We start from the raw sequence: 15,170 nt of genomic DNA, 5'->3' as shown, positions 1-15,170 counted from the left end.
CACGTGACTTTTACCTGCATGTAGTGTATTCGAGCAAGAGCTATGCACGGTCAAGGTCGTGGTGGGCAGAAAGTGATCATACCCCTATGGGCATGGCATTTTGATGACTTCTACTACATAATACAATAATACCTCTATCAAGACTATAATATATTTCCAATTTTATTTCCACTTTTTTCTCTGACAATATCCCCGTAGATAAGCTATCAATTTATGTTTATACGTGACCTACTTTGGCACCCACGGCTCCCAGCTTGGTACCAAACAAAAGTCATTCTATATATAAATCCAATCGGGGTTAACAAACCACATCGTTCGTGAGGAGACTAGCTAATACCTTAACCCTGGAGTATGATACATTGTGTACAGTACATATGCTTTCGTCATAACATGCCGAAATGATGGAGGGTAGCAATAACAAAATCAATCTAGGAGATTTCGACGTCTCCGAAACGACTGGATTTGCAGATGGAGATATTTTGGTTGGTATATAATATGTACTTTTGTAAGGATCATGATCCCATCTCTGAGAAATAATGTAATACACTATATTTATAGGACTAGGTGAGCTTGGTGTTAACACGAGTAGCTACGTATGATTTTACATGTACCTGTGTATCGATTTATTTTAGAATGAACACACCTGCTTTTATGAACAACTATCAACTCTTCCCAATCAGTCAATATGCCCTGTCTGATTTGACTTAAAGCACGTTTTAACTTTCAAAAAACGAATCTCAATACAGATTGTATGTAAACTTGTATAACCAGGTGTGATTACCATACTTAACTCGCAAGAGACCCTAGTCTTACAGGTAAATATAATGTGAATTACAATTTCAGGTTAGCTGATCGAGGTCATGGTCCTTAACGTTAAAGAATCACGAGACTATCGAACGGAAAATATATTCTACAGTATGCATAATTATAGGTACTCGTCCGAGGTGTTATGAAAATAAAGATCGGTCGTGTGCTAGCTATATCAACATGTCATTACTGATATATCGAATTTTTCATACATATCGGGAATGTATTTGATATTAGTCAAATACTGAAAGCATTTAATGCTATGACTGTCTTAATAGAACGACATATTAAGTTAAAAGAGACCCACAGGTCTTGAATTATGACCCTATAGTTGTTGATGTCCTAGATACCTGACTGACCTAATCTGACCTTTACTGTATATGTATGATATGGCCTCACATGAACTTAGTTAATATATGTAAACACTACGGCTGTTCTCGCCATGCAACCTTGACGAGAATACATCAACAAATACTGACAATGTATGTATAGCATACCGATCTTTCTATATTCAAACATAACAAAAATAACATAAGAACTGTCCTTCTCTAGCGTGTGTATTGTCAATAAATCACATATAATCGAGTTTATTTTCGCAAAATATTCATCTTTGCGAGAAATTTCAAACCCGTATTCAACTGTTAAGCGATTAATTGTTAAAACGTATAAATGCATTTACTTTATTGTCAGTATATGAGCCCTTCATCGCCAACTTTTGTATTCCCGAATATGCTGAAAATAAAGAAGATACGTTTACCATGATTAATATGTTAAGAAACATAAAGATGATATCCCAACGTCAATTCAGGATCACGCTTTGAAGCAAAACATTCGCCATCAGAACTACTTGAACATGGAATAATCTTCCTGAAGTTGTTCAATTAGCTAAAATATATATAAAATAGAGAAGACGAAATATAGAAAAAAAAGACAAGAATTTTTAAATAATTATAAGGTAATATTAACTGGGAAGGAACTTTAACTGTAATATAGTGTAACGTTTCCTTTATCCGGTATAATAATCGTGTCCGAGTTTTGGGTAAGGACTGTTTACATAAAAAAAAGTTTGTTCCCAGCCTAGCACTGTGACCAAAAGAAAACCAGAGACAGAAAATACAGTTTACAATTTATTATAAAAACAACATTCACGAAATTCACAATCCTTATTGGTTCAAGCTCACAGTACAATATTTGATTGATAAACTTTGTACATTATTTGATAAAATAGTTCAGATATGAAAATGTCCCAGAAATAATTATTGGGTATTACTTTACAAATTTACATTAATCAAGATACTCTAGTATTTTCTGCTACTATCATTTAACAGACATTGGGTAAACACAATGTCAAAATGTCCCGGTAAAATATTAATAAAGTAGCTTACGATCTATTTTTGGGTAAAATATCCAGTCTTGGGTAAAAGTATACATTTAGAAAAATGTACCCAAAACTTACCAATTCCATGTTCATGTTTGGACCGGGGTCAACGCTGGTTTCGGTGTAGTTGCACGCGAAATCTCCTACCAATTTCTCAAATCCTGATTTGTGATTGGTCCGTATCCGTTACCGAGTCCGGTAGAGAGGGACTTAACTGTGCCGGTACTGGAAAAACAACTAGGAACATATAACTATAAATATGTTAAACCAAATTCGAGTGTATCTACAAGCATATTTATGGTACTAACGACTACAACACGTGGCTATGTTACCACTAAAATCAATATCTCCTTCATTCTAGAATTTCTGTTATCTAATGATATGTATGGTATAATCATAGTAAAACTGAATTGAATATACATGTATTATAATAGTAATTTGATAGCGATATTAGGGCCATCACAGCTTACATGGTGTGTCTTTCCCCGTATGGTATCATTCGTATGTTTTCATTCGTATGGACAGGCAGACGAAACTGACCAGCCATAATTCAAAGTCCCTGATGCATTTTCCCACCATTGATAGAAAGTCTAAAAGAACGTCCAAAGCTTTATTATAGCTTAATTGAAGGAACAATACTAAATATGTTTACCATTCTTTGTTGAACAGGAGAAGTTACCGGAATATTTCCAGCCATGGACCAATATATCAAGCCGCCTAGTCGATCTGATAGAAAATAAAACCGTTTGGGAACACGTGGATAAGGTAAACGTTGCAACGTAAAGACAACACCTGCTTAATGGTCATCATGATTATCATAAATCACCATTAACCCAGTCTTTATGATGTTGCTTACTAGAGTGGTGTGTGTCTAGGTTATCTAGTTTATGAATTAACTATATGTATATTTGCCAGGTACTGACCGCTGGTCGGTGGTTTTTCTCCGGGTACTCCGAATTTCTTCACCATCAAACTTAGCTCGTTTTTACATGTCCCTGGCTGTTAGTAGAACGTTTAACTAAATGATAATATGTGAATTAACGAAATGTAAGTTTGGATACTATTTGTGCATTTCATGAATTCTAGATGTACAACATAGCAATATATTCAAATAACTTATATGATTTGTGTGATATTGTTGTTTATGTAATAATAAAATATATAATAATATCATAATTGTACCGTGTACTCTAATTTGGCCATTGCTATCATAAGTGTGATTTGAGTTCGTAAATAAAACTTGTCATTTATTTTATCTCCTTGGCTGTTCATCTTTAGCGTATTATCAAACAGTTTGTGTATCTCTTTTTGAGCTCGAACTGCTGGACCATAAGAAACTTAATGGACAAGCGGAACTGAGATTAGCACACTTGCAGTTGTCCTTTATTGTAGCTGGTTATGTCTGGCAAAATGGACCAAATAATCCCACAAAGGTAATAAAAATTAATAATAACAATAAAAAAGATAAAATAATAGATAAGTGTGATATTTTATTTTTGTAATTAGTGTAGCAGGGCTGAACTAGGTCGAATATCGGTGACCAAGTAGCAGCTAAACAGCTAGAGTATCTGGCTAGTAGTCGGAGGTCTGGGTTCGAGTCCCGGTTAAGCCAGTCCTTTTTCTCCTTTTCTGTTACACAAGCTATCTATCATGGTATTCTTCTCCTAAAGTTAATTATACATACATATTATATACGTTAAATATAACTTAGTGACGTATCAACTTCATATTGCAGGGAATACCCAAATGTATAGCAATACCCTTTTACGGCGTGTCTGAGAGACTATCACTCCCGCCAGTAATTTGTTATTGTGACGTCATTCTTTGGAACTGGCGACCAGTTGACCCGAAAGCGTGAGTATGTATGGAAGGTGACTTGAGATGCAATTGCATATAAAGAGTTAACCCTTGAACCCTTGAGGATGGCTATTGATTGATTGTGACGTCATGTGTTTGCGAGCGTAATGTAATACAGTTAAGAATATTAATTTTCTGTCACTCCCATTACTTAATCATTACTGAATTAATGCAACCTAGACTTGGTATAATGATACCTAATACATGTATATACTTGAATGGGAGTCTCGTTTACTGACTCCAAGTTAGTTCGCGGGAAAAATTGACGCTGTAGTTGAATGTTGTAACAATTTTTTAATTAATAAATTAACGGCGTGGGTTTCGCTCACAAAATATTGACGTCACAATCGATACCTACCCGTAAGGATGGTAGCTATGTGATATACAATCCTCATGGCTAGGCACTCCTGAATTTCCTCCTCGGATTCAGATTCAGTTGTTCTGCTTTCAAAACAGGGTAAGATCCTACCATCACAGTGTCATGGCGTTGTTCCTAGGAAGTACAAGACGCATACATAATGCTCACTTAAGTATTGATATCACTACTTTTAAATTTTATCGGGGTATGAAAAAAATTGTTTCAAAACCCGATAAAATTTAAAAGTAGTGACATCAATACTTATAATTAATTTTTATACTCTATTTGATAAAACGAAGTATGTTTAAATGTAACATTATAGTGTTTTTTCAAGGGAGTCTTTTTTTCCGAATCAATACGCAACGTCAATGTCTCTATTGAGACATCACAATAACGTCGGGGTTTCGCGCCATCTCGGATTTTTTTTTAGTGGTATACAAAAAAAATATTGGCCAATCAGAAAGCCAGATTTGGTATGAAAACAAATAAATATTAATTATAAGCTATCAAAATTTTGTAATTTTTTCTATAAATGGGAAAAATTCGCCCTGTAAAGTCGACGGTGGCATCTCAACCCTCGTGTAAGATTTTAGCCGGTAAACACTCCAGAAGCCTCGTGTTGCCAGGACATTTGGGTTTGGTTTAACTTATCCTTATCCACTTTGCAGACCCATCTAAGATTACATTAATCTAATACAATATGTTGACATATTATCAAATCAAAACGAAGTAGTAGACTCTGTCACTTTATTATTTTCTCTAATCTTTGAAATTATTTAATATTCTTATGGAATGCAAAAATTAAGCGAGGGTGTCCATTTCAGCCGCCACGTATTTTTTTCAAACCATAATATTAATGCATTATTGTTTAAATAGATCTGGTTGGAGTCTTATAACTTCTATGATTCTTTATGGGCATATGGAGTTAGTTAGGAGGAGAAGTTTATCAGAGTACTGAATAGTACAGTGAACTGCTGACATTACATTTATATATCCTTACTAAGACGGGGGTTAGGTTAGGTGGTCATTACATTTCTATATCCTTACTAAGACGGGGGTTAGGTTAGGTGGTACTTGTAATGATAAAGTATTAGACAATTTGGAGTTCCTGTTTTGCATTGTACTCGTAATTTGCACGTTGTGGTTGTTTGTATAAAAGTAAAACTAATCAAAGCACAGTTTCGTCAACATTTGGTTTAAACAAGATTTAGTCAATAAGGATGCAGTACAACATACATGTCTTAAAAAGATTGGATCCAGAAACAAGTACAATTAATCCGTCTCCAGATTAAAACAAGATATTGTACTTGTTCATCAAATTTCTTTACTTAAGGCATTATATATTCATATGTTGTAATTAAAAACAAACTTTTCTTAATTTATGCAATGTGTTTCCTATGGCAAATTTAGTTTAAAGGGATTTCTAAAAGTTAAGGAATGTTCATGACGCTAGACTCAGATTTTGTTTATTTTTATTATTATAATGAAATTGTTTTTTTACTTAATACGATTATTATTACTTTTGTTCTACAGACCACTGACAAAGGAGTAAGTATAACTATTTACTTAGACACGTTGTAATTTTAATGGCTTGAAATCAACGTGTAACAATAATCATTCAAATATGCAATCAAATTGATTTCAAATATATACAATTTTATTGTAAGATAAAATATTTTATGGCAAAAACGTCTTTGGTTTGATGGACGGCGGTCAGCGTTTTTTGGTGCGAGTTGTTTACCTTTCCAAAACAGTAGTTTCTCTTTGTGAACTCTTCCCTACAAAGTCAATTGGTAAACTTCTGTACCTTCCGTAAACGAAAAAGGTAATTTATCGTTTACGAAAAGTGCCGATGGTTTCGGATTGCCTGAAAGGTGAGTCATAATCATTCTCTAAAACATTAAATTGCGGTAAAGTAAAAATTAAAAAAAACAAAAAACAAAAAACATTATCTCTTTTAGTAAATATATTTTGACGACGAAGACAATAAAAATATTCATTTAGTTCATGTGGTTATCAAAAATAATTTACAAAACCCAGTTGCATCTTTATTGTATTTTTAATACATTATTAAGTACTGCAGTTATAATGTTTTAGCAACATCAAGCCGCTATACTTGTTTCCCGGTGGCCACGAAACGGAAATGTTCATGCGAGTATCACTTGGAATAGAACTAGCATTCTTACCTGCAATACAGGTAAGCTGTCAATCAAGTGAAAATTAACACCGGAAAGCACAATTGGATCAAGTTATAGTGTTAATACATTCGTGTATCCATTATCTTACCTTTTCCCTTGATTTTATTCCTGGTTATATTTTTTTTATATGATGTACATGAGCTGAAGTAAAACCGCTTGTCACTGTACACATGCGAATTTCCCTCACCTGAAATTGACCAGAATTTCACATTAATTCCTGATTTAAAATCCTGACCTCAGTTTGATCGGAAATTGACCAGAAATTGACCAGAATTTCTGGCTAATCTCAGATCAATTTCAGGTCAAGATTTCTTGAGCTGAAATTCAATTGAGGAAAGTTTGCCTGTATAAATGATTACTCCAGAAGTTCACATGGATTTCTGACCTTAACCTGGTTAAGAATTTTTAAGAAATTGATCAGAAATTGACCAGAAATTCCGGCCAATATCAGGTCAATTTCAGGCCATGATACATTGAACAAATAAGTCAATAATTCATTTAACCATTTAAACCTTGTTTGAGAAGTAGCAAATTCTGAAAGTGTCAGAATAAAGACTTACTATTAATCTGGTATGTTTTGTTTTTAAATGTTTCTGGCGGCCATATTGGAAAATGGCCGCCAGTCACGTCATATGGGTATTTTCCGATGGCCAACAGGGCTAAAACATTTCTTTTGGTATAAACTGTATTTCATGCTTTTGTGTACAATTTATGCACTTATTTGCTCCGCTATAACCCCACATTGATATTATGTACAGTGTGTCTTAAACGCCATGTATGCCGCTGAGGACTCAGATTCCTCGTCTCTGACGAAATGTCTGGAGGATGTTGCATCTACTCTGAGAAAGATGACTGAATTACTAAATGGATATCACGGTAAAATATCATTACGTTATTTTCCCGAAAACGAGATTTATTAACTTATTATTCCATAAATTGAAATTTCGAAAAAAATAATTCAGGATTCTGCATTGAATAAACAATTTGAAAGAGCACATCTGTCAGACAAGATATTTTCTTGACATTTGCAATCTGTAATCTTAGTCATTATATTATCAATATCTACTTCTTTCATGCATTAAATATTATCAAAATAATACATTAGAGAATTAGCACGTTATTATAAACATGGTACTTGAGAAGTATTATTACACATTGTAGAATTAATTCAAATTTATGTATACGCACATTAAACACCCAAAACAGCTATTAAAATTATGCTTTATATTTACAGACGTTCTCTCGGCCAGTACATTTTTTAATGTTCTATCCAATTTCTTTAAAGGGTAGGTTTATCTTATTAATATAGATGTAATGTGTTTCCTATTTCATTATATTGTTTTTCTTAACATATTAGTTTTTAGTCCCGAGATAGAATAATATGGTAATAAGATCATAATTTGAAGTTTGGAGCAAGCTTTTCAATTAAATGTGTATCAACATTATATCATTTTTCACGCTTTTTATCTATGCTGATTGATTATTCTTATTCATAAATGAGAATACTTAATGAAAATCAATGGCAATCATTGCGATGTACGTTGTATATATATACAAACAATATTGCGAAAGGGCCTCATATAATTTCTTTGTTGTCAGCTCACTATAAAATTTAGGTACGTCAGACATTTAGAGTTTTTCTTTAAAATAACTAAAATCATTGCCATAAGTACAAGCAAAAGTATGTCCATCCGTTGGTAATAAACTAACAGAAGATACTGTTGAGATTGTTTCACTTACTGTGTAATAATGTACTATTTCTAGATCATTTGTATCTAACGAAATATTGGAATGCTGCACAACCTTGCAAAAGATATGGAGGAATTGATAACGTGTTAAGTGTATTACATACATATAATGAGGACATTCTTTGTCATCAAAGTGTAAGATTTATATGTAGATCTTAACTCTCTAGGTATGGGCCTAACACGCCGTTACCAGAGGGACTTCTGTTTGAGGGTGTTAGTGATAAACCTATATATGTAAGTATACATTTTTTTTGTATTATGGTTATCCTTCATATTTCAATAAAATGAGAAATGCGGATACCGCGATGAATCCTGGGAAAGATTGGAAAGTACATGTATATCTAATCATTGAACTGTATCCAGCTAGCGCTTCATGTTAAAGTTGTCAGTGTTCAGTTGGAATATATATACTCCCACAATTGCCAACAGAAAGCAGACCAATACTTATATATGCATTTGATGAATATATATAGGATCTTACATGAGTGATCATTTCGTCTCGAAGTTTTATTTTTTTCTCGCCAAGGCTCGCAAAAATTAAGACTCGTTTTATAAAATCTCATATGAAATGAACACTTTAAGATTCTTTTTATCACATAAATAAAAAATACCTACATAACAAAGAATTTAAGTCAAAATGTATTCGGAAAATCCAGCAGAGGCCGCCATTTTGTCCCACCGTCCTCGTAATCCTGACGTCATTTTATTGTTTCTGTCTGACGTCACAATGGATTTTCAGCCAATAAAATCGCCCAAGTCATATTTCACTAGTGTAATACACAAAAATATTACATGTGCGAAAGCACTGGATATAATGCGGATTATGTGATAAATTGATTGTATCTTCTGATATGGAACAAGAAAGTAATTCTGACCGTGTAGACAAACTATTTTGTTGAAATTTCAAGGCATGTGTCCATTTATCAGGACACACATAAAACAAACACGATCACATTATGTATGGCAATAGAAAGACAAAGGAGACGAGTAGAATGATAAAGTTGAAGACAACAAACGACAGCGAAATCTAGTGAGGTTTGATCATGATGCTCAAAAGAACGCTACAATTAAAATATAACCGAGATGGTTGAAAAAGAAAATCTTCGCATGGAGTAATGAATAGTGAATTCGCCCCGATTTCCAATGTCTGATTATATAATAATTTGTATAAAACACTAATGATGATGACATTGTTCAATCTCACAATCGTAATCTGATATATGAAAAGCATTAAATTGATTCAATTTTACTCGAGATTAACGATATGATCCCCCATGTGTTGAATTAGTGTTTCTGTAATATTGGTATGTTGGTAGGCGACATCGGCCAGTGCTGCACCAACATCTACTCTCCCATTGGTAGACGCTGCTCTCGGGGTAAAACATACCGAAGGTAAGATTTATACCTTATTGATAGTAAAGTCGTCTAGTGTTATCTTTTGTCTTTTGTACATTTCGTACGTCACTCACCCTGAGTATCAATGCGTGTATATTTGATATAAACACTGGGAAATGTACATCACTGTAAACCAGCTTCCTTTCCCGGTTACTAAATTTTGCGATCTCTGTACCAAAACAAGTTTGAGGAGATAAGCTTTCACGGATTTTTTTATCAATATAAAATAACCTTTCAAAGTTAGTTTGGTAATTACTTTTTCGCGGAGATAAACATTGGACTAATCGACTGTACATCGGACTTAGCCCGAGCCTTTTTGGAATCTCGAAAGAGATGTATTGATACCGATCTTATATAAATGTTTTGAATTAAACAATATATCAATGTGAGATGAGAAGGTTTTATGGGGAGGAAAAATATATGATTATTGTCTTTTATGAAATATTATTACAAAAAAAACGAAAAAAGATCAAACTGGCAGTAGCTACGTATATTAGTACACTCCAAATGATAATATTTTTGTACATATTATTGAATAGAATACTGGTTTTAAACATTAATATTGCCACTGCACAGTACCTATATGTTGCTAACGCGCACCACTGGATATGCTAGAACATCCAATGTATGTTACACACCAATGCTTGTCAAAACTATGACAATTTATGATATATATCATTTAGAAGTACATGTATTGAATCAGTAGTTTGAAATAAGGACAATTCTATCGGAGTTATTTCTTGCGTCTGAAAAATAGATATCTTTAGGTTAATTAAAGGTACAAATTATAGAACCTTACCCTAACCCTTTAAAATGGCGTAAATGATAATGTACCTACATTTATACATGCATCTTTAAGCTTTCAAAATGCAATATCAAAAATATGGATTGAAGAATGGTTTGTTAAATTGACCTCGATTTATAAAGATTATATCTGTTACATAACAAATGATAATGAATGTATTATCAATCATTGAACCAGGTAATAAAACAATGACCGATGTTTTCCGGAAGCACATGCCCTTAGGACATAGGAAGCTGCTAGAAACTGTAGAAGAACGATCACAGATTCGTCGGTTTGGTAATCTAACCCTTACATTTTGCAGATAACACGTTTTGCCTAAATTTTACCTGAATGTAATGCAGTCAAAGAGACCAATGACGCTTGCGATTCCGGGACGTCATGGTTTTGTATTTTTGGAACAAAGTTTACCCGATACCAAAACGGCTTGGATTTTATAATGGTAATATAAAAAGAGATTGTTAATTCTGTAGAGTCACAAAAGTTAAAAACTGTTGAAAATACACTTATCATTAGCTTCTAAACATTTAAGTTAAAATGGATCTTTATAACTTGGGTCGTATTATGTTTCCAGCCGTCATCTTAATTACCGCGCGTCAGACGGAAAAGCAGCGTTGACATGTTAACATGGATTTTAAGGAACTTTTGTTTTGAAAACGTAGTGGGTCTTTTATATAAATATTCCGAAATTCCAAAAAGACTTGTCGTCTGCTACTTCGTCAGCGAAGTATGCTGCTGTCTCCTGCAATTCAACATTATTAGCTCAATTCTATAGCGCAGTCAAATTTTAGCGCAATCAGTAACAAAAATTAAGATTTATTACCGCCGTTGTAAATAAAGGTACAGTTTGATACAGGAGTTATTCATTTACGAAATTTAGCGACGTACATGAATTTTCGCTTCAAAAACAGCACGAAAATCGTTAAAATAAAACTACCGTTAAAATGATAACGTAGTAAGTCGATAGCGACTCGTTGTTATAAGTATCAATATTTAATTATCATTGCGTGTATTAAAATAAAGAAGTTTATGGGGAAATATTAATATCTTACCAATTCTTTTGCTATCCATATCTTCAATAATGTCAGGTTTGTTATTTTACATTTACCAAAAAAAAAACCAATGATGTCGTAATAAATACCTACCGCAAGGGAGCTAACTCTGTAATATACAATGGCGGTATGAAAAGGATAATGTGTATAAATGAAAACTGTCAGTGATATAGACTCTTAACGTTGCAGTAATGAATCAGAAAGATGCGGTCCTTACATCAGCGTTTGAAAGTTGTCTGCGTGGACTGGCTGACTTCCGAAGCGGTCATATCAAGATTGTTACTAAGTAAGAGAAGTCAGTAATAAAAAAGATATCTCGTAGAGAAGTCACCTACCCAGTACCGCCATAAGATCAAATCAAAATTTTTATTATCTTTATCAGCATAATGTTATAAGAATTATGTTTTTAATTTTGCATTTGACTATTTAAAAAACACATTACGAAATACAACGGGGAAGCCTACGTCATCAGCTCTCATGTAAAACCCTCCGTTTTATAGCTTCACATCATTCTAAATCTGAGCAGTGAATGTCATACGTACCATGGCATCATTATTCATTAATATCATATACATGAATAATATTACTTTTGATATTTCGTTCGTAGCGTAACCAAATATTAATAATCTTCCATAAAAGTTGAATGTTATATTACTGTTTTTGTTGAATAGGTATGTAGTGGTTCCCGCCAACGGTAGTGTCCCGGGCATAGATGGTAAGCTTTCAGACATGGCTTGGTTCGGTTTATTGGGCATAGCGTTCTATTATCAGCCATGGTCGTTTAAGGACGGCCTCCCATGTATGCAATATGTGGCGCTGTGTGGACGTCTGTATATTTTAGGAGGCTGGGGTATATTTGTGTTTTTCCTCCTTGTAATAGTGGATTGTCCCTTGTATATAGTGCTACCACACTGAAGCATCATATTTTGCCGGTAATGTTCCACGCTATTCCCATTATATCCATAATTCACTTTATTATTATTCTATTGAAGAATGATTTAATCATATACACCTATTTAGCCTGAGTAGCATACTTCGGTCCATTTAAATGGGCGGTTTTGTTTGGTCATAATCACGAAATGTTTAGCCATAAGCCAATTCCAATTAAAGCGTATGGATTTGTATAAAAAACGTTTCATGTATTTCTTTTTTTATGTTATGTATACTTGAGATAACATGAGGTTGTCCAGAAGATTTGGTTTCCTAGTCTGATATTTATTTACCTGATAACTGTTTTGAATGCTCAGTATTATTACATTTCAGATTTGATGAACTTTCTTAAGGGTATGAGAAATGAATCTACAGGCAATTAGGACTGTGTTCATTACTGGAATAGAATAATCGGCGTTGCAATTAAGACACAAAACAAGTGAACCAATCAAATAACAACACGTCCCTTAATGAACTGCTACGATGGTAACGAGGACCTCGGGATAAATGAAGTGGAAATCAGCAATTACAAAATCCCATGTATATCTTATTTGTTATAATCTATATTTATATATTTTTTATTGATAATATTTTATGGTGGAATGATAGAATATTAAAAGTTGTTATATTTGAAACCAACAGCAAACGCGTTGCATTAATTTCTGTTGAGCTGATTTGCTTTTATGCAATTCTGTATTTGTCTATTACAGAGTTATCTGCCCTTGCGGATAGGCATTGATTGTGACGTCATGTGTTTGCAAGCGTAAGGTCATACCTTTCGGAGAAAACGACGTGAATTGCGCTCACAAAATAATGACAATGGATACCTACCCGCAAGGGAGTTAACTCTGTAATATGCAGAAACTGAATATACCGCCGATATTTTAGTGGAAAATGCAATTTCTTGCCCTAAAGAAAATGAGTATATACTCCTATAACCAGAACTCGCAACTTTGGGTTGAAATATGGAATGACGAAAATTTTGATCTATCGAATTACAAATATAGAGAAGTCGGCATAGACTGTAATTGTGAACTCTAGAATATTGTTACATTGTGGAAATTTCTGGGACAATACAGTAAGTACATTCGAAGCACGGATTCTTGTATATATCGTAATGTTAAATTCATTGAAATTGATGACTGAATTATTTCTAACGTAAACATTAGTATAATATTCAAATCGGTAGTAATAGCCGACTAAATAAAAAAAACATTCTGGAGTGTTTGATTTCGTATTAGGTTTGACGTCCCATTATCAGCCATTTAAGGACAGCCTCCCATGCGTGCAAAGTACACAGGCAATATTCACGTAAAGTTAGCGTGAATTTCATATAAAAAAATCACATGAAATTTACGTGAAAATGTTCACGTGCAATTCACGCGAATTTCATGTTTAAAAAATGACGTGAATTTCGCTTGAGGAAATATTACCTGTGTATATAGAGAATACACGGTTAGTATCTTACAATATAAGGTTCATTTTGGTGTGAGACTTAGGAAAGCCGAGATGACGAGGCTGTGCCGAGTCATCTCGGCTTTCCGTGTCGAGCACCAAAATAAAACCTGTATTGTAAGATACTAACCGTGTATTCTGTTTATCCTGCAACCATTATGGCATTCAAAACGAAAGCAAATTGACAGTTCCTTACTTTGTTTCGCTCGAAGCGAGACGCTTCTTTGATGCGGAGGTAAAGATTCATTCACTTAACCGAATGAGAGTGCACTCCTTTTTACTGCCGTGGGAAATATATAAGCGTATTCACCGTAATTCTATTCAGTGTGATATATCACTGAAAGGAAATGAAAATACTCAAATAACAATAAATACCCATTAAAGAATTACTTTACAATACATACCTTTGTCATGAGCCAAGAAAAAGACGGCACCGCCATACGAGATTTTCGATATCGTAAAAATGACGTCATTTCGGTGAATGTGACGTCACGTTTTTGCGGGACTGAATGACGTTTCATTCACCGGAAGGTTCAAGTTCTGGGTCAAGTTAGAAAAAGTGCCGTCAGATATGGAACAAATTCACGTGATCGTATTGACGGATAAAGCATTTCGTATTGACGGATAAAGCACAAGTTTATCCGGCAGTAGTTATCGGTCCGTATGTGGGACAGTTGCAGGATAAATATTCGTATTGTGTCTCTTTGGAATAGTGAAACTATTGTCCTTGTTTATACATGTAGTGTTATTTTACTAAGCATGCCGCTTACTCATCCTGGTCAGTGGGCAAAGCAGTCGTCCTACTCCCTTTATGCTGAGCGTTATGTAGGCGCAGAAACTACCACTATCACAGAAGATGGTGTGTGACGGCCAGAGGCCATAAACCAGAACCTTCCTCACAGAGATGAGCGATCAACCAAAATTGAGCAAACAAAGTCAGATAGAAAGAAGAGACAAAATAAGGCAAAGTTAAGCGTACATAATGAATTTGAGACTAATCCTATCACAGAATGTTATGATAAATAGCGGCAAAAAATCAATTATTGAAATTCCAGAACAAAAACCTAAGCATTGATATATAAAAGTCCCTATAATACATTACTCAGGTTTCCAATTTAGGGAATTAGGTTTCATTTTATTCCGTGATGTCGTCAAATCACATTAATGTCAAAATGGAATCTTAGAGCAAT

General features: G+C 34.0%; 1 protein-coding gene across 2 annotated transcripts; it reads left to right on the top strand.

Moving 5' to 3' along the window:
* Nucleotides 1-281: 281 nt before the first annotated feature.
* LOC138323510 (indoleamine 2,3-dioxygenase 1-like) lies at nt 282-13,161 on the top strand. 2 transcript variants are annotated; one of them, XM_069268163.1, is made up of 14 exons: nt 283-482; nt 2,855-2,950; nt 3,499-3,618; nt 3,921-4,039; nt 5,934-5,948; nt 6,498-6,597; nt 7,357-7,474; nt 7,833-7,884; nt 8,514-8,580; nt 9,663-9,738; nt 10,724-10,822; nt 11,785-11,881; nt 12,267-12,310; nt 12,859-13,161. In XM_069268163.1, exons 1-14 carry the CDS (start codon nt 399-401, stop codon nt 12,906-12,908), a joined length of 1,137 nt encoding a protein of 378 aa, XP_069124264.1. In that variant the 5' UTR covers nt 283-398; the 3' UTR covers nt 12,909-13,161. The 2 variants fall into 2 exon arrangements, with proteins under 2 accessions (XP_069124265.1, XP_069124264.1); XM_069268164.1 differs by lacking the exon at nt 10,724-10,822 and having other exon boundaries at nt 282-482.
* Nucleotides 13,162-15,170: the final 2,009 nt, after the last annotated feature.

This window comes from Argopecten irradians, chromosome 5, assembly GCF_041381155.1.
Source record: "Argopecten irradians isolate NY chromosome 5, Ai_NY, whole genome shotgun sequence".
Lineage (NCBI taxonomy): Eukaryota > Metazoa > Mollusca > Bivalvia > Pectinida > Pectinidae > Argopecten > Argopecten irradians.
The sequence above is the reverse complement of the archived record's forward strand: the minus strand, read 5'-3'. Positions and strand labels throughout refer to the sequence as shown.

Coding starts and splice junctions, on each gene's coding strand:
- LOC138323510 (XM_069268163.1), top strand. CDS start 399: ATGATGGAGGGTAGCAATAACAAAATCAATCTAGGAGATTTCGACGTC. Junction 3,619..3,920: donor GACCAAATAATCCCACAAAG/GTAATAAAAATT, acceptor TTCATATTGCAG/GGAATACCCAAATGTATAGC. Junction 11,882..12,266: donor CATATCAAGATTGTTACTAA/GTAAGAGAAGTC, acceptor TTTGTTGAATAG/GTATGTAGTGGTTCCCGCCA.